The sequence below is a fragment of the Streptopelia decaocto genome (genome assembly GCF_964273445.1).
Source record: "Streptopelia decaocto genome assembly, chromosome: 1".
NCBI lineage: Eukaryota > Metazoa > Chordata > Aves > Columbiformes > Columbidae > Streptopelia > Streptopelia decaocto.
The window spans coordinates 117683102-117707849 of record NC_138663.1 but is presented as its reverse complement, the minus strand read 5'-3'; the positions used below and the strand labels follow the sequence as shown (position 1 = coordinate 117707849).

The window sequence follows — 24748 nt, the reverse complement described above, 5'->3', positions numbered from 1 at the left end:
TCATTCTGTGTACTTTGGGGGGTATTTTTTTAAAGAACATGGCTAAGATTGGAAAGAGGCAAATAAATGCCTGTAAGCTTTAGGTCAGCAGCCCAGTCAGGCCTCCAGCTAAGTCAGAGGAGTACACACATGACCAGGAAAGTCACCTGCAGGAGATCTTTACAAAACAACAATTCATAATTGTTGCATTAGTGCTAATTTAGCATCCCCCATTCACCCCTCCTGCCCCAAGGAAGGCTGGTTCATAAGGAGAAATACCCACTGCAATACTGGTAGCATGTCATTGTAATCCCTTCATTTTTTTTTTCCAGTGCCAGCTGTGTTGCCTTCTGTATAAAGCATAACTGGTGCTTGTTATTGTGAAAGACGGCATGGAAAATAAAGACTCATGAGTGTGGCCTCATGTTTAATTAGAAGCTAATGTGCTATTATTATTAGGCACTGAAGGAATGCACTGGTAAAGCAGTGTTTGAGGTGTTTTAAAAGCATTTTATAAGTGTACTTTCCCCTTGCCTAGCTGGCATGCACCACCTTTATTAGGAGGCACAAGACTGCTGTTACCCGGCCTTACAGCTCTTTTGCAGTTCAGGCAAATACCACTGGAATTAAAGTATCTCAAATCTCATTGTTTGGAGGACTTTGACATAGGAGGGTATGGTGTGGGCTTGGCCAAGTGTTTAATCACAGTGGCACAGAACTTGAGAGACTAAGTGGTCTGTGGTTGAATTTGCTATAAGGAGAGACTGATTAAGTAGAGCTTAATGAAACATGACAACCTTATTGGTCTCAGCAGAAGTTGAAGGAAGCAGTAAGCAAATTACAGTTTTGCTCACTTAATGAGAAGTTTCACTGTCAGCACCTTTAGGAAGTCTGCTGTGACTGCCATGCTCTGGTAAGAGGTACATTGCTTGGTAACCTCCATATACTGGCATGAATGTGGCTTCACCGTCTATCCTTTAACACAGTTTCATTAGACAGTCAGTGAACTGTCTTGAAATTCAGAAAGTTGAGCTAGGGGAACTGCACACTGGTACGTAGAGGTACCTACTTGGCGCCAGGAACAGCATGGAACAGCAGTAGGTTCCCTGCCCCATCTGCAAGCGCCCATCCTCCTTTGGTTATCACTCTCAGCTACTACACTCTCCAATAACAGATGTGGTATTTTATGAAAGTATTGACTTTCCTGGGGCTAGATTCCCACAGGAGCACCTTGAATCCTCAAATTGGAAGAAAACTAAACTCCCTGAACAGCTACAGCATAAGTAGAAATCATCCCACTTGTACATCAATGTGTTATGCACATAAAGGCTAGGTTATGTGGGGTTTTATTCTATACATTTATTCTGCATATAACACCTCCAATTCATTCAAGCTCCCTACCTTCTGTATAAAAGCTAAGGGGGGTGTAAAACTGAAGACAGCCTTACCTGTCAACAGTTTAGTCTTCAACATCATTAATCACATTACAGTTGTGTGCTGATTCTGGTCAACAGGTTTTCAGTTGCTTTCACAATTACAAAATACAGACAAATATGGAACACAATCTTTTATTAATAACAGATCACATTTGAACTTTGAAAAGAGTGAAATTAAAAGGTGTATTAAAACATACCCACTCTAAGCAATCTATTTTCTTCAGTAGAAAAAGTATACAACAGGTAGAAATACTATATACACAGTATATCAGTCTAGTCATCAGCCCCTCCAAACATTGTTTTGCAAATTGGTATAATGGTGTTAGAATATACCATCCAGTTACAGTCCAGTATGAATTTTAGCTTTTGACTTTTGCACTTAAGACAAAACACTGAGCACCTAGTTCAGATTACTGATCTCAGCATACATACAAGGTAGTAGTGTATATGAAAATACAAGTGTTAAGCTTTTCTGCTTATGTGTTTTTGGGATCCTGCCTTGTTAATAAGTCTGCCTTATCAGTTTTGAGTACATGGAATTCTGTAATCAATGTCTCCATTAAACAGTGTACGTTCTTACACTGAAATGTGATTATCTATATCTTGAAGAGCTGTCTCCTTGCATTAATTTCAAGCAGATTTGTGTTGTGTTTATTTTACACTGGAGGCTTTCAGCCCAAAATATAGATCACTGCAACAAACCGGGAATCTATGCCTTTTTTTTTTTTTTTTTTTTTTTTTTTGAGGAAAATAAAAAAGCAGAATGTTAGTTCTTAAATTAGTTTGGCACATCAAAAAAAAAAAGCAAGGCGGCGGGGGGAACCCACAAGCTGCATCCTTCTCTTACAACATCCTTGGGAAGGGAATGCCAATATACAGCCAGGGCAGGCACATCATGCAGAATGGCTGATACAGACCACAGCATGGCAGACTCCAGCTCTCAGCCTTACATGTGGCCTTAGTCCACGTGCGCTCTCCCTCGCACACTCAAACACAAATAGCTTCTGCTGGTTGCACCTCAGTCCATCAGCTGACATGGCTGATGAGCAGGTCACTGCACAACTAGAGTAGGCCTTCATGAGTCAAGCTCCAGCAGCCTTCTCACACCAGCTAGCAAGGTAGCAAGTTCTGTACCTTTTCCTTAAGTCTCACTCAACAACACAGCAACCGAGCTCTTACTGCTCTGCTGAGCGAGCTGTAGCAGGGTCTGACATGTGTGCCTTTGCATGTCAGCGTGTGCCCCATGCTTCAGAAGAACCTCAACTGTTTTTGTGTGCCCTCCTCGTGCAGCCAGATGAAGAGCTGTCAACCCTTCGCTGTCAGAAACATTGATATTTTCTGAACTGACAAGTTCTTCTACTACTTCAGAGTGCCCGTTTTCTGCAGCAAGATGTAATGCTGTCCTATTTAAAGGGCCTCTGACTAGAACATTGGCCCTTTCATCTATCAGCAACTTTGTGGTTGCTAAATGGCCACTGCGAGATGCCAAGTGCAGAGCAGTGTATCCTTCTGCTGTTGCTGCCTCAATGTCTGCACCGTGTTTAAGGAGTAGCCTCGACGTGCTTGTGTGGCCAGTTTCAGCAGCTATGTGGAGAGCAGTCTGCAAGAGCGCGTTCTGGATGTTGACATTGGACTCCAGGTCTATGAGAAGGCGAGCGACACGGTAGTGTCCTCGTTGAGCGGCCAAGTGTAGCGAGGTCCTTCCATCCACAGTCTGCACATTCACGTTGGCACCCTGTTGTTTGGCCAGAAGCTTTACAATGGGGAGATGACCTTGCCAGGCAGCATAGTGCAGTGGTACCCAGTCATCCTTTCCTTTGATGTTCACATTAACGCCTCTTCTCAGTAAGATGCGCACAATATTCTCTTGGCCATACTGACAAGCTATGTGGATGGGAGCTCTGCCTTCAAAATCTACCTCATTTAAGGATGCATTCTTATCAAGGAGCATTTTGGTGCTGAAATCATCTCCATTTTGGGCAGCAAAGTGAAGAGCAGTCCACTGATCCTCATCTTTGGCATTAACATTGATTTTCCTAGCCATTATCAGCTCCACAATGCTTTTAAATTTCTTCTCAATGGCTATGTGAAGAGGGGTGGATCCTTTCTTGTTGGTGAGGTTAGGGTTAGCATTGTACAGGAGAAGCCATTTGACACATTCTTCCTGACCAGCTTCAACAGCCAAGTGCAAAAGACTGGAGTTCCCATCTAAAACAATATCAACATCTTGAGGCTGAAGGATTTTCATTAGCTTGCTGGTATCTCCAGATAAAATGGCTTCCGTTAGCTTCCTCTTCTGTATGTCTGTAGTACCAATATCTAGATGGATATAAAGAAGAATTTTTTTATTACAAGGGTGGTAAAACACTGGCCCAGGTTGCCCAGTGAGGTGGCAGATGCCCCATCTCTGGAAACACTCAAGGCCAGGCTGGATGGGGCTCTGAGCAACCTGATCTAGTTGAAGATGTCCCTGCTCATTGCAGCTGAGGTTGAACTAGACAAACATTAATGGTCCTTTCCAACTCAAACTATTCTATTGTTCTACATGAGAGGCTATCGCAGTTTTGATACCCAAACCTAACTTGCCCATGACTAACATATCTGGTCACTTCAGCAATGACTTGACTGCAAAGAAATCCTCCCTCCACATCCCCCACAGTAGTTTCTGAACAATTCCAGGTCAGATTTGGAGCCCCACTTACTCTTACTCTGTTTGTTGTGAAATGAAGAACAATGGGATGCTGTGATTATCTCCCTGCAATAAGCATTGTTTGCCTAATTGGGAAATAGATGCCCATTTTTTGCAGCATTAGATTGAAAAGGGAGGGGCGTGTATGCAACAGCAGAGGTCTTCATTACAATCTTCATGGGGGCCGCTGAGAAGGTGGCCTGAGTCTTCTCAGAAAAGGTGCTCCAACTTGGGCTCAGTGTAACTGAAAAAGCCACAAACTCAGCTGACCTGACTGGACTTTGGCTTTAGTACCACTTCAAGCAGGACACTGGACTAGATGACCTCCCTTCCAATCAGCCTTTACATGACTGGTATGACTGGTTCTGTAATTGCTTTGGTGAGAATTCAGGTCATTTCTTTTCAAAAGTAAATGAGATTTATTGTTTCTCATTAGATCATGTTTGGGAACCATCTCACTTTTTTGTTTTTTGTGGGTTTTTTTGTTTTTTTTTAAGAACTAACTCCAGTACAGAAATTTGTAGTGCTGACAGCAAGAGAAAGCAAGGATAGCAGTGATTTCCTGACCATTACCTGAATTCTCCCTTTCAAAGGAAAGTGAAAGGGAGCCTCTGGATGAAAAAGCTGAATCTACAGATGAAACTCCTGAAAGCCGCTTGTCACTGGAGGCAAGTTTGGACTCAGAAGAGCTGCGGCTGAGATCCTCAGGGCCTTCCATGGTCTGCGAAATCCCCGAATCCAGCTGGGACAACAACTCTGAGAGACTGTAATCCTTAACTGATGGTAGAGCAGGCTCCTGTTTTGGCTGGGGTAATGCAGACATCACCTTCAAGAGAAGCACACAAGAATTTTACAAAGGCCTCTAAAGTAAACCAAGCATGAGGCCCTACAGGAAGAAACCAAGTTTGTTAGTTTGCAGGTAGCCTTTAAGCACTGTTGCTACTTAATGAAACATATTAATAAGGTTACTGAAAATTTTCAGATGCAGGAGAGTGGCTTTCATCAGTACCCACACAGTCACTAAAGCCGCATGGCTCTTCTGTCTACAGCATTTTTTAAGATCAGTCACACCCACATAGTTCCTGCCTTTATTTCCTAACTGTCCTGCTCTCCCTCAAAACTTAGTCCTGAGCTGGTCCATGCATCTGCTGTCACTTTTGCATTCTAGTCCTTCACCAAGACCCACTTCTATCAGGCAAGAAGGTGCTCAAAAGCAGCAAAGAGAAGGTTGCTTGGGAAGTTACAGGTCACAGAGTAACCTGTTCTTCACAAAACCTAGTGCACTTCATCTAGACACAGAAAGAGAAAATACCTCAGGCTGCTGCTCTGGGGAATTCTTGGTGTCCAGGTGCTGAGTTATCGTCTCTCTTGTTTCATCTTCTGGTTTTTCACAAAGGGCCTCTGTTTCTGAAGTGATTTCTTTGAAGAAAGCAAGAGAAGGTTTTGGGTTTTGTTTTCATAGGAAACTTTTCTGAGATGCCCTGCTGCCCTTCCTTTTCTATCATTAGAGCTTAATAGCTTTGAGATACTGTGGGAGAAATACTTAAATTTTCACTATTCCATCTACCACCTCATCAGTAGGTACAAGGGTGTAGCAAAGCAAGAAGTGCATAGGGCTGACTGAAGAATTTATTTGCACATTCAGACCAGACTGATGTTACATAGTGGCTACGCTGCAGGACTGTGAAATGGGAACCAGTCTACTGCTGACAGACTTAGACATCAGCTTTTAAAAAGATGGGATCCCTCTTTCCTCAGTCCCTGTATCTTGTTTAGTCAAGAGCAAAAGGAAGAGGCAAATCTCACCCATTAATGCTAAATGAAGCTACCTGGAGATAGCGCTTGCTATATCCTTCTGCAAATTTGAATTCATAACAGGTGCTTTGGACAAGTTCAAACCTTTCACCAGACTTGCCTTTTATTGGCAGAGAAACGACAGAACAAATTGTTTTGTTACAAGAAAGCAACTCAGTTTCTCAGCATGCAACAGTAAATTTCAAGAACCAGGGCGTTTCATATGGTGAAAACCACACCAACTCCAGATGGGCATATGATACACACAATCAGAAATGAAGATGATTTCTGGCTAAATGTATTAACTGGTTCAGTATAGGTCTTATTCCTGAAATGTTTACATAACATGGCCATGGTCAGACTTGTCCCCAGATAATCCCTTCCTCCACAGATGAATAAGTGGCCTGTACCATTGTGTCTACCATACAATGTACTCTATTTATTGTCACAGAGGTTCACAGCATTTACCCCAAGATTAACAGAGTCCTGAGCAATAACGTGACTCATAGAATAAATGGGCAGCCAAGTTACAAGGAAATCTTACCTTGAAATGTTGGCCGTTCACCAGGATCATCTTGCCAACATTTTTGCATCAGTTTGATCAAGTTGTTACACGAATGAGGTCTAGATTTGGAAACAGCAGGTAGCTCTGGGCGGTGGCCTTTAACTACTTTTACCATAATATGTAAAATGTTGTTTTCCTCTGTAAAGCAAAAGCGCACAAGTTAAGATCCCCCAGCAAAAGGAATTATTTCTCTTTTGTCTAAGAGCATTAACAGTGTGTTAGGCAGAAACGTTGTTTTCATGCATTTTTTCCTACACTTAGAATGCTTTCTTTTAACAGGGAAGAAGTTAGTCTTATTTTTCCACAATAAAATCATCAACACAGTAACATCTACTTCCCATGTATCAATTAAAAACAGTTGTCAGTGAGTGACTGTGTTCTTTTTCCACCCATAAAAGACTCAAACAGCTCCTTGCTGCATCTCTTTGGACATCCATATCTGCTGTAAGAAAACTGAACCCGGCGTTTATATAGACCAGGTACCTGAACTTTTCATAAAGGTGAAGGGAGAACACAAATCAAGCAGTGCAGTAATGTGGCTCTGGACTCTGAAGTCAACCATTGGGCTAAATGTGTTCTCTCACTCGGAGGAAAATTAATAGTACGCTGGAATCTGTTCGAACATGTTTGCTATACATAGCCTAGTCACACACAGGAAAAGTCATAAAGAATAAATAGCTGCCTGTTGATCGGTACACTCACTGTGGGGTGGAACAAGGCTTATTCTCACAGACAGCTCTTTTTTTTTTTTTTTCCTTTTTTTTAAAAGCGCAAATCTGTACCCACAATCTACAAATAAACTACAGGACCTCTCTACAGAGAAGCTGTTTCTGAAAACAGTGCAGTTGGCTGCCAGTTGGCTTTGCTGTTCCTCCTTGGCCTCAAACATGCCAGACGTCTGCCCAGGCCACACATTCATCTGGATCCGTATGGCAAATTCCAGCAGAAGCAAAAAGGTGCAAACTAGGCCCCCCTGCAGCAATATGGATTCTTCTTTCACAACGTAGGACAAAGAAGGACTTGCATTTGTGATTAGAATTTGAGAGCTTAAAAGTGTCTACCATGCAAGACTGTGGGAATTTGGAGGCCGTGCATATAATATGGGGCCTATGAGGCAGGAAGCGCGCTTATCAACAGGAGAAAGGAAAAAAATCCCAACACAAGCCACAAGACATCAAACTTACCTGCAAAAGGCTTCTTCTGTGTAAGAACTCCCCAAACCACGATGGAAAAGCTACAAAGAAATGCAAAAAAATTATTTCTAGAAAAGCTTTATTTTTAAAAACGAACAAACAAACCAACGCCACACAAAACAAAATACTCCAAAACCTCACAGAAATATAAATTATTTTCCTAAGTTCTCTTTCCTTGTCCTTCACTTCTGCACCTAATTCAGCTGATGAACACGGACAGCAAGATGCAGCCACGAACCCTGATTTGAAAGTCTAGTGTTTGCAGGGAGGAACCTTAGGCAGCAAATACAGGGATTTGCTGGAGGCTGTTGAGTTTTTGTAACGTTTACCAACTACTTCATACCAACACTGACAAAATCAGAGAGCCTCAAAGTATTGCTGTAGATTTTATTTAATACTTCTACCCTGCAAGGTAACTTTAAATAAATACATTCTGTTTAGAATATATCGTATTTTAATCCACAGCTATGATTTCCTTTTCTTAATTACCTTACTATGAAAGAAGAATCAAAGACCTAGTGATGAAATCCACTGAAGATAACTAAGAATTTTGTCACAGACTCAAAAAGTAGGTCAGGATATACCTTTTCAAGGGGAAATTAAAGGTGGGCAGAGTGCCTCCCATGCCAGCTACTAATAAATGTTACTTTGACTTACATTCAAGATGCAGGAACAGCTGCAGTTTGTTAAAAGACCTCTACCCTATCAAAACTTTGCAAAAAGCAAAGCAAAAGTGACCTTTTGCAAGATGAGGCTCAAACTAGCTTGAGGGATTCCATGCTCAATGAGGTTTTATAACCAGAAAAAGAGGGTTCATTTTACAGTATTACTTAAAGTGCTTTTAAGTGTTTCCATAGTTAACTGACCTGTACACATCATGTTTGGTGTCAAAACACCTGTTTTTCTCTTTGATGCGCTCTGGAGGAAGGTATGCAATTGTGCCACATAAGCCGTCCATGCTGATGTCATGGGAATGGGACAAACCATTGCACTTTGCAAGTCCAAAGTCAGAAATCTGCAAAAAATGGAGGAGGAAGAGGGGAAGAGAAGTGCATGCTACCATTAGACTCCAGAGGTGTTAACAAAAAATTTTCTGTGAAGAATAATAGATACAGCAGGATGACCCAACAAAATATAGTGAGCTGCCGTTCAGAAATACCAAGCTAAGGAAAACATCTCTGGAAACATTACACTTTTCTTTATGGTTAAGCTAAAAAAAGACAAAAAAACCACAAAACGCAAGCAGTTTTTTACAAGCAGTGACATGTTAGCCCATTACATAGCAAACACAACAGTCAAGACAATTTATTGTAATTTAAAACTAGTCAAATTTAGCTAGTGCAAACTACTTTAATGTAATTATCGGCCTTGCCACCCCCTTTGCATGCTGCGTTCAAGTGTTCTGAGCACCTGTTTTCAGACCATGAGCTCTCCAATGAGTGCAAGAGAATTCCTCTTTCAGATATTGCTGTTACACTGACCATGCCAACAAGGACTAAACCTGACACCAGAGGCACCCAGTGTTAAAAAGAACCCAAACCAAAACACACACACACATCAAAACCCCACACAGGGAATTCTTTTTGGCAACTGGGAGATACAGCAAGCTGGCGCAGTGACGCAGTGAACACAGCTGAAATGAACAAAACAAGTGACAGCAAGTTTATAAAAAGGAAAACACACCTCCACTTTAATTTGAAGTGTCAAACAAATACGCATTCATTTGCTCTCAAGGGCATACCAATCATCAAGCGAGCAGATAGACAAGGAATTTCCTTTGTCTTACTTATTTCCCACTGGTCAAAAATGTCTATTATGCTAAGTGGAAATTTCAAGAAAAGTCAAGTCTTTTTGGACCACTCAGCCCACTGACTTTTGTCTACATGTTAGATAAGATTTCTTCCTCCCTCCCCCGACTTTTACACTCTTTTTATCTAATAAATAGTCGGGTTTTTCAATGACTCATTCCCCTTTTGATCTTCATAGCTTCTCCTTTGAGAAAGTTCTCCCTCAAAACAACAAGCATAATTAAAAAAAAGCTTTTTTTTTTTTTTATAGGCTCCAACTTTACACTTTCAGAAGTTTCTGTCTAAAGATACCACAAAGCTGGTCCTAACATGCATCCATTACTGGAAAGGGAGAAAACTACTGCCAGCTTCAGCCTCCTGGAGAACAGGCAGCTACAGAGGCATCGGTCTTCGAATTCTCAGAATATCCCTTTGCCATAAAACAAACAATGCAACCCACACACCTTCACGAAGAACTTCTCCCAGGGACAAAGAGTTCAACAGAGGCATTCTGAGGAACTAAGTCCTGTACCCTAGTACACAGGTATATCTAACCCATTGGCCATCTGTATCTTAAATCTGTAGGGTAATGTGGAAATGACTCGAGAGGGAAGAAGGATTAAAAAAAAAAAAAAAAAGGAGGGAAAAAAGCAAAGTCATCTGGAAAAATAGCTTCTTGTGCTTGTAGGACTACACTTTTAGAGGGAGATCGCTGGCCTCCTCAGCAAGCCAGGCACTGGAGCCCAAGAAAGCAATAAGTAGTCAAAAAACCCAGGTTCGCCAGCCAGCTTACCCTGGGAAGAGCTGAATTGACCGCCCCAGGAAGCGCTGCATGAGTTTGGGGTGCTTAGTGCTCCACGGGAGAACAAAAGCACAACCCCAACATCACACAAGCCCGTGGTGTCAGGTTAATAAACGAACCGACTGCTGCAAGCCTGAACAGACCCAACTTGGCGAAGCGCTGCTATCCTTTGATTAATGTGAAGCAGAGGCTTGTATACACCTCAAGAAATCATATGGTATGCAGGCATAATTAAAGTAATAAGCCTTCCTCTTTGTCTAAACAATACTGTCTTTCCTACTGTGTAAGTTAAGAAATAAAGATGAAATACAGACAGCACAGTGACACTCCTGTGTTAAGAGCCACCAGCTACATAGCATGAATCTAAGGCTGGGGCTAAGCACACTAGATAGAAAAGGTCTCAGTCTCAGCCTACAAACCAAGAGACACCTAAGGTGCATAGTAGTGTACCCTCCCCCAGGCTAGCAAGAACTTTGCCTTGTGAACCAACCGTGAAGGACTAGCTTCTATACCAATTAATAGGAAATTCATCTGTAGAGGAGAGCTTCAATCATATCGAATTCTGCAGAAAGTGCTGGAAATTGAAGAATTGTCATCTTCAAGGCTGCAACAAAATAGTAACATTCTGCAGACAGCTTTTGTGGCTTTTACTAATTCCTTTAGGGTAAATTTTCCACACTGCATGGTGTATTTAGTCACGCAGTTTCTTTAAATATCAGTGGGAACTGTGCAGTGGGTGGAAGACACAGCCATTTAATTTACCTATTTTGCCTTTAAATTGCTTGCCAGGTACCTCGTTCTGCAACAGCAGGCACCCTTGCTGGTGAAGGTAGTGAAAGCGGAGCAACCCTCCCCAGTTCTTCCTCCGCATCCCCGCTAGCCCTTGCAGCCCACCCCGGGATCTGCCCTGCCCCGTGACCTGACAGAACCCCTAATCTCCCTCCTCACATCAGTTATGTCAGGTGGATCCCATCACGCTTCAAAAGCATGCCTAATATCAGCAGAGTTAAGAGGAGACACGGAGGCGACAGACTGCTTCATGCAAAACATGCGGTGAAGAGGTAGGAAGAAAAGAAAAGAAAACATTGGCCAAAGCCCACACAGACAGTGGGATTGTTCGTGTTCAGACAGCTCGCCTGGGCTCTGCTCTTTAAAGGTCTGCATGAGAACAAACACGTGAGTAGCGACTGCAGAGGGGAGCTGTACGTGCTTTTCCTGCCCACTTCCCAGCAACACCTACTTCACTGAGAAATTTCAAGATCTGAAGATAATTTTTTTACTTTTTTTTTTTTTTTCAGTTTTGTTTGTTTTAAATTGAGTGTACTGTGCACACAGGCTTTTCTCTACTTCTGTCACACATGGACATTTCCATTCCAGTTTGTAAAAAAAAACTCGCTTGCAAAGTTTTAGATGCTTTAAGTTTGCTGAGCTGTTTTTTTTTTTTTAACTTTTTTTTTTTTAAACCAGTAGATATGCTCACGTAACTACAATGGTTACTAAAGTCAGCTACTCCCGAACACTGCAGGGATCTAGCTCTCAGGAACAAAATTGGTGCTTGGAAAGTGCTTTCACTGATGACTCCTGACAGGCCATCCAGAGGTGTGCATGTAGCTTCTGCTGCTGTATGTCATGTTTCTGCAAATAAGACTCAAGAACCCACTACAAGAGACTGAGGGACAGAGTTCACAAAAATATTCTATTCATCAAATAGATAACAAAGCCATCGGATTAATTTTTAATCGCTGCTGGCATATCTACTGTTTATCTCTGTCCAAAGTCTCCATGCACCTGGATTTTGGGAAAACCACATTTGTCTATGGGGTTTTCAGGTGTTGGGGGTGGGGGGGCTGATCTTGTTTGTTTGTTTTTCTGGGGGTGGGGGAAAGGCTGGTTGTTTCGATTTTGTTCTTTAAGAAATGCCAGAAATTTTTAAGAGAATTACGTGAGTCACAGATTTGGACTACTAAAAATTAAGAATGAAAATTAACTCCAAGTGTAGGCACAACCAGCATCTGCACTTCAAACGTATGTCTTCACTCCAGTGTTTATGAATATCCTTCAGTTAGCTACTAAAGGAGGTCTTTCTTAAACAGACTGTATTTCCATCTTTTTCCAACCTGACCTGAAACCTTAGCTCCTCAAAACCTGTTTTTGGTGTGACATTTTTGGTGTGACACTGTCGAATATCCGTTTCATCCGTAATAAATCTGCATTACCGTACCAGGGATCGTCTTGTTCCCTGCCCTGTGACACCACCATTAGATCAGAGAATTGATCAAGGTGAAAACCAGCTTTTTTGTTGGGATTAAAGAGCCACAGAACAACAGCCCTGCATAGAAACCTTGATCAGGGGGGTGGGAAACAGGGGGAAAGGACACACAAGACAACAAAGCTTCTTCTCATGTCTAATGACAGGAGAGCATTTGCAGCTGATTAAGAGAAGTGACTGTGTTAACTACATCAGCTTGTCTAATAAAAAGAGACAACCGCTCCTTACCAGCCTGGTCTCTGCGTACATTCTGATAAACGAATTTTCTGTATGAGTAGGCTGCTTCTAACCCTACACTTTAGAAATTTTGCCACCCCTTCTTCAGCTGAACCAAATGAAGGTGAAGACCCCAGAGGCAACCTGTCCATGTTTAGTAGGATCACAAGCACAGCACAACACAGCAGCAAACCTCACTCTCTATACTGGTTTTAACTGGAGCACCAGGAAAAATTAATTAATTAATTAACTACATTGAGCTTAAAGTAGTGCACATGTAAGACCAGTTCATCCTGATTCACATCCTTTAAAAGAAAAATTCTGGGAGAGGAAAAGAAGTGGTGGGATATCTGTGTGTGTTTGTGTATATGACAAGCTGAGAAGCTGCAAAAAACAAGCTGAATAAGAGAAACAAGAATTCTCCCCAAATGTATTAAGTTGCAGGCTGACTTCTTTTTAAATACCTGAACAAAAACTAACACTCTTAACCATGAGATATTGAAGATAAGAAACCTGGGAAGCAGCGACTGAGTGAGCACATGGTCATGGTAGCTGGCAACGAATTAGGGTAGGGAGATCACTGTATTGCAGGGTGTATTCTCTTACTGAGAGCCATGCAGAGATCACACTGGCACAGGGAACAAGCAAACTAACAGCCCGAGAGGGCAGCGCTGGAATGTGGTGTTGCTTCCCCGGCAGCAGCTCCCCGCAAGCGACTGCCACATCACAGGGAGCTGAGGGGACACATCCAGAATGCGCACAGAGGGCAGGAGAGCTGAAGAACAAGTTCATAAGACGTGGTCCAGTTAAGTGAAAACTAAATGTTAAAACCTAGATGTTAAGCAGCCCATAAGTATCAGAAGGCTGCAGTTATTGAATGCTAGAGAATGAGGCAGGGAGGATCTTGTTGATACAAATAGAAGCAACAGCTGGAAGTTAAAGAAAAAAAAAAATTCTGATCCTGGCTAGCAAAGACCATCCAGGTATGGAATAATCCTCCCAAGGAGACTATACTGCTTAAGGCAGCCAAGATCGAGCAGGACACAGAGAGGAAGGGAGCTCCCAGCTGAGGCTCCTGTCAGTACCAAGCTCTACCATGGCTTGCAAGTGAGGAGGCATGCAGGTACACAGCCTCCAAAAAACAGCAAAGCCTTATCTGGAGTCATACGTATTACATACATGCATTTAAAAATCACCAAGGACTCCTCCAATATGCCTTTGAAAAAACTAATATCTCTCTCTATCCCTGCTCAGGCTAATCCCATCCTCTTAATCATCCTCCCAAGAACAAAATTCAGCACACACTTATGTAACACACATGAGACGGCTTTATGATAGAGGCACCCACTTGATGATAAGCTCTGTACAACACTGCTGCATTAGTCATCAGCCTCACTTGGGGTTTCTACAGTAAGTGGTGTGCTCGTAAAAGAAGGGCGTGTTTCCATATAACTAACCAGCAATATGGCACAGAAGCATTTCTAATGCACTTGACTGGAAGACTGGCTGTTTCCTGGCTCAAGGGCAAACAGTTTATAAAAGTCCTCCCTAACTGCAAACTCTTCTTCTTTTGCAGTCTGCAACATCTCTTCACTCACCTTAGAATTCTATTAGGGACAGGTCACCTACTAAATTAACACCGACATTTAAAAAGTAAAAACACTTCAATCAGCAGCTCCATTAGCCTTCCAGCAAGAAAGTGTACATTAAATCAAGCTGCAGGGTCTGAAATTTAATTACAAGTTTCACATCAGACAAAAAGAAGGTTTGAGGCCACATTTTTAAAGTGAAGGCACCTCACAGAATATGTACATCTCTTATTTTGCATATAGGTTCCTATGTCTGCCTTGCTGCTTGGAGGAGTTTCCAAGATACCTGCAGATGTAAAAGACTGTTGGCTGGAAAAAGGTTTGGATTAGACCAGTCTTTTCTGAACTTAATGGAAATGGCCGGAAGACCTTCACGTGTTTCACAAACAGAGTGACTAGCAACAGCTTATGGATGTCAACAATGACCTCACCAGAAACATTTTTTTGTACATTTTGCACTTTGCCCCCTTGTATTCCATCACCACCCAGATACAGGCTATACAGTAAGCAGAATATCAGGCAGCATTTCAACCACCCGAAACAGTGAGAAAAATACAGCCTCCTTATCTTGGCTTGTAGATGAGTCAAGAATTAGGAATTTAAGCAGTTACGCAAGAAAGCACAAACTTTAGGTAAATAAACACTTAGCTGAGGCCTCTCAGCACCAGTGTGTGAGAATATACTTTCAACAGTTCAGATCCTGATGCTATGGTCATAATACCGTAGACTGCCTGTAGATGCCTCCTATTCCAGAAAGAAAATCCTTCTAAGAAGTAAAGCACCAAGATGCCTAGTAAAAAGCTGAGACTGTCACAGGTGTGATTTCATTAGAGGCACCTGCTTCTTATGGATCCAACCCTCTCATGACTTCAGAAGGTGTTTTAATTTCATTAAAACTTCATTTTTAGAGTGGTCCAGGCCAAAGCTATTTGACCAGTTTGAGGGGGACAGGAAAATGGAGCAGATGGATAATGGCAGTAATTAAAATCTATGACTACTTGTACTGAGTTGATCAGCCAGCCAGCATGATTAATCCTCCAGTTCGAAGGTGAAGAGTTTGGCCACTGATTCAAAACCAAAACAAAACAAAACAGGAAAAATATATATTTCAGTTTCTTTCTTCTCCAGAAGGAAGGATCAGAAAGCAAGCACAACTTCCTTAGTCCAGCTGTCAAAACAGAATGTCCAAAGGAAAGGCCAACAAGTTTTGCTAGTTTACCCTGGAAATGGGTAACAAAAAGAATTTTGTGCTGATACAGCCACAAAAATTGCCTTAAATGACATCTGGTATGCATAAGGAGTCAGGACAGAGATGCTTCTTCACTACATATGCTCTGAGCAAATGAAAGAAGAAAATTAGTTGCCTCCAGGAAGGTTTCTCTGGACTTCAGCTGTAAATTAGATTTGGGTATTTAGGGAAGCATACAAAGCCAGAAAGACCTAAACAGAACCAGGTTGGCACTGGGAGCTGTGGAATTGGCACAGATGATTTAGAGGTTCACACCACTTTTCTCTCCCTGTTCTCATCTGCATCATGACCCTACTGCAAGGAAATTTATAGCAGGACCCATTAGGTGTCAAAACCAGAGTTCACTGCACTAGCACCCTCGTTCTCACAAGCTCGCTAACTCCACCTCTATTTATGTACCAAAATGGTGCACAAATCAAGTAGACAAGTTTGGGGATTGGAGTGACTGGGCTGCTGGGCATTTTTCTAATTCAGAAGGAATGCTGCTGGTTTCTCTCAGGCCTTTGAGCATTGCAGGAGCCATACAGGAATATCCAAAAGTGGGTCCCTGGTAGGGAGTGCCCAATGCGTACCTTGACATGGTAGTGGGCATCAAGCAGGATGTTTGCAGGCTTGAGGTCCAGGTGGAGCAGTGGAGGGGACATGCAGTGCAGGAAGTTCATACCCACGGCTGTCTCATGGATGATTCGGAAGCGCAGTTCCCAGGGCAGAGGTTCAGAAGCCAGGAGCTTCTCCAGAGACCCCGTTTCCATGTATTCCATGACCAAGCCAACAGGCTCCTTACAGATGCCATAAACAGGGAGGATGTAGCGAAACTTGGCCATTTCCATCTTCCTGGCTTCTTCCAGTAATTCCATGCGCTCCCTGGGTAGAAGAGAACAGATGGTGAAGGATAGAGTAGCTGTTTCTCCCCCCACCCAGATATGCACAAAATGTTTCTTATGAAGCTGAACACCACATTTCACGCTTCTTGCTTTCACGACCACACTACACCTCATCAGCCTGTACTCCAGTCGTTTTTCCACATTTACTAACTTTGTTTTGTGCTTCTAACGGTGGGCAGCTCACAGCTGCTGAGCCACAGACAAGTTGTATACTTCCAACACTGCAAAAATCCCCACCATAAAGCCCGTCTCCCCGCTTTGATGTTTATGCTGTGCTGTTCAGACTGAGGACGATACATGTAGTGCCCAGATTTACCACCACTGCAACTCCTTGGGCTAAAGTCATTAACTTTTTGTGAGTCATAAGACTGCGTTAATTAGGAGCGAGCACAGACAGCATTGCTTCAGCAGCCCCACTGCACAGGCTGCCAACGCACAGACCCAGGCCTGGGAAGAGGAACCCCTGACACCCACCATTTAGGGGAACAATCTTCTCACTGTAGCTGGGGAGACACAGCAAAAGCCTCCTTGTCCTCAAAACTCAGCCTTGGCAACTTCGATGCTCACTTAGCTCCAGCGGATGCTGAAAATTCCCGCCATGCCATTTTTGGTGATGTAACAGGCCCAGCACCTGCACATGTAATGAGCATCCCTGGGTTGTTTACAGGTCACTTTAGCCTGGCCCTGCAGAGCACCAAGCGTTACTCAGCCCAAGCTGCAGCCTCCCAGGCCAAGACCCTTAATTTCCACACCTCGTGCATGGCCAAGCTGCCGGGGGTCAAGTTCAAAAGAGGAAACAGAGGTCCTGTCCCCAGGCCAACTGTGCCCCCATAGAGGAGCCACATGCGATGGGTGACAAAAATTTCAGTCCATCAAAAGCTGCGTTATCAGTGACAATAGGCAGTACCCAGGGCAGCTTTGGGCTGCCGGTACTGATGCATTACTGTTGCTCCCACCCACCAGTTCACAACTGAGGACACAGGGAGGTCACATAGATAATATTCCCTGAACAAGCCCTCTTTTATTACACTTCGGCTCTTGTAATCTACCCAAGGCACGTACACTATTTAATGGAGAACAGTACCTGAAGTGATAGGACAAAGCTTTAACACAGACCCCTAGTAAAGAAAGAAAAAAACCACATTGCTTTGACATGCTCCTGCCGCACCCAAGCATTTTGAGACGACCAGCTCTCCTGGAAGACATCAGGGTTTACATACAAAGCTCAGCAAGCCACATTCACAACAGCCACAACAACTGACAGAAGAAAGACGCTGACACCCCTCTGCAAGGGAGAAAGCTCCATCTTTCCTGCCCTCTTTGCCAGACCCCAACAGCTCTGGAAAACACCTGGGGACTGATCCTGATCCGGTCACAGTTTGTGCCCTGTGCCACTAACAAATTATACTGTCTCACACCACTATCTGCTCAAACATGCCTTTAAAAAAAAAGAAAATAAATAAATAAAAAAAAAATCTGACGCCATCTAGAAGCACTCTCATGCTTCTTAAAAGAGAAACACCCAGTCCAACCTTAATGCTGTTAAGTCTTCCCTTCCCATGTGTTCCCCCAATGCCCAGGTGACGCAGAGGACAGCACACACCACCCACACTGAAGCTCAGCCTGCAAGGGACCTTCAGTGCTCCCACGTGGGAGTGATTTCAGACTTGACATTTAGCCCTTAGACCCCGCATTAGGACACTTCCGTTACCCCATCCATCCCCTTCCCCACTACTTCGCCTGCTGTGGGAAGCACAGAGCTGATATTTGCCCAGACAAGGCTGGAAACGCTGCCTGCTCCTCACTGGCTGTAGCAGCCTACAATAACCCCACGCAGTTCACATTTCGTGCTAGGGGCGAGTCTAGCCTAGCAAGAAGAGGCAGACCTATCCCAGAGGCAAGATCAGGCTGAAAAAAAAAAGTTTAAGAGGGACATACACATTGGGAGTTTAAAAAAAAAAGGAAAAAACATAAGGGAAATCTTTTCTCTCTATTAACCATGTTGGCTCCTGCTGCTCTCTACAGCAACTTTCTTGTGAAATAATTGCCTTTGTAGACAAGTACCCAGTTTGCTCTTTGGCACGCTGGAAGGGAGCGCCTATGAATAACACAACCAACTCCTTGCCCCCAAGCCACATGCATAGCCAGCATAATTCACCAGGCCTCGGCAGGCTGAGCTCTGGAGTCAGGGATGTAAAATACCTGTCTGAGCCCTCCAAGGCAAGGCAAGATCCCAGCAACAGCTAAAGCCTAACAAGAACCACTAGAATCCAAGGGACAGAGTTCCCAGGCTAACGATAGCCTCAGAGAGCATTACCAATATCACAGAGATCGGCTGCTCAAAATGGGGCATTTTGCCTACAAAGAGAGAACTTCCAATTAAAAAAAAAATAAAATAAAAAAGAAAAAAAAATAGCTCCCTTTCTGTTCAGACCAAACCCAGTTAGTTGAGTGAATTAACTAAGTAACAGACAAGTGCCCTTTATCTAATTTGCCTGTTTAAATAAAACCTCCATACAACAATTGCCACCTTTAGCATCTTCCCATACCCAGGGTGTTCAAAAGTGAATCAGCCAATGATGTGGCTTAGCCCGGGAAATACATGAGTTTTCAAATACAGGTCTTTGTCACTTTCAGAAAACAGAAAAGGAAAAGAGACAAAAGAAATAAAGAGACAAAATACAACTCAGTCATCAGCCAAGTGCTGGAGTGCAACTTGTATTAATTGCATTAACACAAACAGATTGTTTAACTAAGGTCTCCTCCATCAGGCAAAGATGAAAGGTCTGTCCTTTCCCTTTTCCCTTAGTGCAAGGTGCTACTGGAGCCCATCACAGTCTTAGTTGTTCTCGTCACACCCATCACTTCAATACACAAATGCCAATGCCCCAACCAAGGATGCTGTAGGTATCCTTCAAGTTCATACTTAACAGATCAAAGTATGGGATGGGGTGGGTTATGATGCTCAGTTACTCCTAGTGCCTAGAAATCATCCTGCACTGTCACCAAGAAACACTCCACTCCAAGGTGAAGGAAAAGAAAAAGCTCCTTACAAGGTTTCTCAGTCAAGAGACATGAGACAAGCCTCTGTTATAATGGAGTTTCTTATTTAATACCTACACAATTAAAGAGTCAGAGTTATCTTCTCTAAGCACCTTGGCTCCATTCCCCTCCTGCCTCCAGTAATTTATCTCAACATTAGGATAATAAAAATTAAAATAAGAAAAATAAAAAGCTTGCACATAGGACAGCTGAGCTCATGTAAATGACAGGATGCATACCCTTTCACCTGTAATAGTATTAGAAGACAGGGAACACACACATCAAGAGACTATTAACTGGGTTCACTGCTAAATAGCATCTCTCTCAGAGAAGAAGTCAATGACAGATCAGACATTTTCAAAACAATCAGAAACACTGCATGAATGGGGGACCTCTCACAATCCCGAAAGAGCTGTCTGCTTCTGCTCAAAGTCAGACCCCAAACGGAGAGGGCTGCACTCTTTGGATTCTCCTGGAGAGACAAGGGACTTACTCCTGCCCACCACCTCACTCCCCAGGGACAAGAGCCCAACCCTTGTACCACAAACCCTGCCACAAGAACAGCAAGAATTACAACTATATCCACATTTGCATGTACCCAATCTTTATGCCCTAAAGATAACACCGTGTTACAAAAATACAACTTTAAATTCACAAGGCAGCGCTTGCAGTTTTATATTCCCCCACCACTACCATCACATTTCCCTAATAGAGTCTGAGGCAGAGCAGTTAAAATTGCTGCAGAGAAACTCAAGAAGCCCTGAAAACCTGCAATAAGGCCATTTGTGTGAACCACCTCCAGACACAGAGCAGCCAGGGTTCTCCCAGCCCAGGGGAGATCCACTCCTGCACAGCCACACTTCTCTCCAGTGTAGAAGGCAAGTTACCTCTTTACAAACTGCTGGCAGTGAAGATGGGGTCCACATAAATACAACACCCTGTAATTTTTTCAGAGACTCTTGCATCTGCATCAATGCATAAATACAGCTTTAATGACCTTCACACTGCTGATCCTTAGAGAGGAACATGAATGAGAGAAGAATAGAAAAACCACTGCATGGTCAGGACAGAATATGGGGGAGGCGGGGGGACAGGGACACAAACAAACGAACAAACAAACACAACAAAAAACAAAACAAAAAAAACAAAACCAACCCTTCTTTCAGGTTAACACGGATCTCAGCCTTGCTGACAGGTCTTTGCTGCACAGCCCTGGTGCGAGAGGACTGCAGGTTAACCTGCTAGACTCACCTTTATTCTTTAAGGAGCACCAGGTGAGTATTAAGTTGTACCTACACATCCAGAGACCACCAGAACAGATGTTCATTCACCTTCATCACCTAAATAAATGCAGCATCTGCTAACAGCAAGGCATTTCTAAAATCTCCTGAATTTCTAAATTCTACTCCATTCCTAAATCCAGGTCCTGCAGAGGGACGTACTTGCAGGGCTTTGCTCATTTTCTATGTTCCAATCAAGAAGGCAGACCTTTCCACCTCCACACTCTGTAGTCTCCCCCACGGGCTAACACCTCCAGAAAAGAGCCCTCTCTGGGAACCGTTACATCCTTCATACTCCTTAAAGTCTGCACGTTCTGTTCAGCTATGAGAAATCCACGAAAGCTTCCAGGTTATCCTGTGAGCCCACTGTCCTTTTTCTCCAGACCATATCTCCATTCTGGCCCACGGCGGTAAAGAGAAAAGACTTTGCGCCCTCCACTGCAAGTCCTGGGGGAGAGGCTCCTCCACCTTTCTGGTTCATACTCTCTTTTCTTCAGGCTTACACTGAACTTTCCCATCTCGGGAACATCTTGAGTCACATGCGGGAAATGTGATCTCAGGAGACAGAAAGTGGAAGCAAATAAGGTGTTAGGAATGGAATTTGGCTCGATCGCCTGAGAGGGCTTAGGCTTCAAGGGAAAAAACTTCTGGCTGTACATTCAGTTTTTCTTCTGCTTGAGGCCACTTGGCTCCATGCTGTGATAATTGCCAAGGGAATTACTTCGAATCTCTTACTGTCTGCAGAAACACAGTAAGAGAGACTACAGAGTATTACCACCAGCGAGCCATTACAAACAGGGTTTTAATGTGGTACCAAATAAATAAATAAATGCGCCTGTGTTTTTCAGTTAATGTTTCAAATACCACTGATAGTTCTTCTAACTCTGCTGCTTCACAGGACTAAAAAAAAAAAATGGCTAGTCAAGTTAACCTCCTGGATTAACAATCTAATTATACAGGCTTGTTTCAACCTGTGAACTACAGAGGAAGTGTTTTATTTTGTCTGTGCCCACCACCCCACCCCACCATTTAAGTGGCACAACTATCTTAGAAAAGTTTTGGGTGAAAAGTCTCTTTGGGAATCAGGGATGCAGCGTCACCAGCTACTGAAAGGGGCTTGGTAGAGCAGCCTAGAACCAAAGGAGAAGCATATACAAATTCATCTTAGCCTTGATTTTGCAGGAACAGCCTTTTTAAAGGCCAGGGACCCTCCAACTTATAATTAATGCTCCCCCTAAGCATCCAAAGCACAAATTCTGCAACAAAACGAATTAATGCTTCAAAGATTGGACTGTTAAAATTAACCAGGAGCTGCAGAACTCCTACACCCTCAAAGTTCCCAAATTCTAAGTGTTTTTTGTTTATGGCACTACGTATTCATATGGTCTCCCCAGTATCTGCACACCTCATAGCTACTGAGGGACAGGCGGTTCTCTTAACATACAGATTTAGTAGCAACTCTCAAAAGCAATTGTTCAAATTACAATAGGTGGCAGCATCCTTCATCTCTGACTGTAAATGAATTTTGGAGTAAATTTCTAAATTCGTTCTTTAAGTGAAAAGTATAACAAAAGTACTAGCTTATTTTAAAGACATGCTTTAATTTCAACTGCAAGATTAGTCAGCTACAATACAATTTTGATTAGAACCCGATGAGCATCATATCTACTTCAAAGTTTTAATGGTAGGAGGGCTTGCAGGTTAATCCAATAAAACACCCTGTGCAATTTTGAGGTCTTTTCCATTTTACTCACAGGTAGCAGTTATCCTATACATAAAATCTCCCTCTCCCGTTTTAATCAAGAAAAAGTTTAATCTTATTTACTATGCTATATAAGCCATGCCTATGGCAAAGTCAACAATTCAGACAGTGGGCAAGATGCCCCTCTACCCTAGTCATCTTGCAGGAGATGAGCTTACAAATGTTTTCAGTCTTGGGCCAATTTTGCCCCTCCTCCTGCAGGAACTGCAACAAGGGAAACCTTTTGTGATCGAACCAACCCACATCTCAAAAAATGAACTGCAGAATCAGCTTATGAGTTGGCAGACGTCCCAGAGATCAAGGTGGAGCTGGAAAAGCTCCATGAATGTGACTTGGCCATGTTTCCCCCCACTTCCACACAGACACCAACCTACTGGGAAATCACTACCATCCCTCAAAGCAGAAAGATGTTTCCAAAGATGCATAGATCGTTGTTTCCAAAGACCTGATAGCCTTCCTTTTCTAGGAAAGCAGAGCTGCACTAGATAGGCCCCCATCACACGCAGACCAAGCTCGATAGGCCCCCATCACACGCAGACCAAGCGAGAACAGTGTAGTTGACCATCTTCCTACCATGGGCCTCAGCCTGTCACAGTGGGCAAGTGAGCTGGAGGGGGTTCTGCCCATGTGTCTTTACCTGCAATACGATACAGCTCCACACTGGACTACCTAGCAAGGATTCATCCTGGTCAGACACAGGGAGAAGCGATGGCCCTGAAGCAATGCTGGAGAACATATTTCCCAGCACATCTCCTTTCAGCACCCACTCCCGAAAGACAGCACAGTCCATATCCCAACACCCCCCATGCTGGGCCCGCTGCTCACCCCACCAGCATCTACCACACAGGAGTCACAATAAATGCATCTACAAATGCAAGCCAAAGGGCTGACTTTTCTCAAGGTAGGGAGCTGACTGGAGTGACACACAACAGGCCTGAGAAACCCCTGGATTCCATTCGGCATTCCCGCACCTCCTGCACTTCCCATTCAGGACTGCCTTCGATGACCTTTGGAGCTGCAGCAGGCGTAAACTCTTCAGCACAAGCCAATACATGCACGACAAGGGCAGGGCAAAATACTTTCCGAATGGCTCCAAGGGAATAGACAAGAGCTACAGTGCAGCCGTGCGGTGGCTTTTTCCAAACTGCTACAAGTGGCAAAGCAACAGAGCTTATTCTTTAAGCAAAGCCAGCCCCATTATGTACGAATTAACTAAAGGTGTCAGTCCAAGCTTTGCTTAAGTGTGGCAAAGGCCACGTTTGACTAGGAAATATTTAATTGCGCAGCTCTCTTCGCTGTGTTTAGTCAGACCTTCATACCCGTTGTTGCTGTTGGTAAACACGGCTGAGATGGGCTGCAGCTACAGCTCTTCAGCTGTGTCATCGTGGGGCTGAGTTGCTTTGGTTTGTTCAAGTACATTTCCCAAGATCTGGGCTATATCGCTTGGTTTGTTTCCTAGGCAGGGCTGGAGAGGGGGAGCCCTCAGTCGCCCCGAGGCTCCCCAGCTGTGTGAGCCTCGGGACGACTGAGGGCTCCGGGGTGTCCGGAGAGGGTCGCTGCTGCGGGTAGAGCCGCTTTCCCCCCGTTCCCTCCCTCCCCATCACTTCTTACTTCTCATCCACATGGAGGCTGGGCGAACACTTGATGGCGAGCCAGGTCTTCCAGTGGAGGTGGCGCACCTTGTACACCTGCCCGAACCCCCCCGAGCCGATCTTCTCCCAGCTGCCGAATTCGCTCTCCTCGAAGGTTTTCAGCAATCCCATGGTCCACGGGGAACCGCTCTCCCGTGCCATCCTGCTGCTGCGGCTGCTCCTCGGCCGCCGCCCGGCACCGCGGTGCGCAGCGCCGCCGCCACCGCCCGTCCAGGTGAGTCAGGTGTGACGGGAGGGGGGGGAACGGGGGTGGCGTCACTTCCTGGGCCGGGCCCTCCCCCTGTCTCGTCCCGTCCCGTCCCGTCCCGTCACCACCGCCGCGGGGAGCTGAGCGCTACGGGCGCGAATGGGGGGCGGTTGTGGTTCGGTCCCGGTTGCCGGTACCCGGGTCCCGCTCCCAGGCGTAGCGCTCTCCTTGGCCCCTCGGAGGCGGCCAAAATGTCCCCAGGGCCCGGGCGACGCTTGGTGTCCAGCTCCTGCTTCTCCTGGCAGCTACAAAGGACAGACCCCCGCCCTCGGGGGGGCTCTCCGGCGGCCCCTCTTCTCAGCCCGGAGAGCTG

General features: G+C 44.2%; 1 protein-coding gene across 2 annotated transcripts; it reads right to left on the bottom strand.

Moving 5' to 3' along the window:
- Window positions 1–1548: 1548 nt before the first annotated feature.
- Window positions 1549–24406, bottom strand: RIPK4 (receptor interacting serine/threonine kinase 4). 2 transcript variants are annotated; one of them, XM_082061138.1, is made up of 8 exons: window positions 24148–24406; window positions 16141–16432; window positions 8523–8671; window positions 7648–7697; window positions 6443–6601; window positions 5417–5523; window positions 4678–4930; window positions 1549–3734 (listed from the first exon to the last, which is right to left on the bottom strand). In XM_082061138.1, the coding sequence occupies exons 1-8, from the start codon at window positions 24327–24329 to the stop codon at window positions 2557–2559; spliced, it is 2370 nt and encodes a 789-aa protein (XP_081917264.1). In that variant the 5' UTR covers window positions 24330–24406; the 3' UTR covers window positions 1549–2556. The 2 variants fall into 2 exon arrangements, with proteins under 2 accessions (XP_081917264.1, XP_081917263.1); XM_082061137.1 differs by lacking the exon at window positions 24148–24406 and adding an exon at window positions 20746–20946.
- Between the last annotated feature and the right edge of the window lie 342 nt (window positions 24407–24748).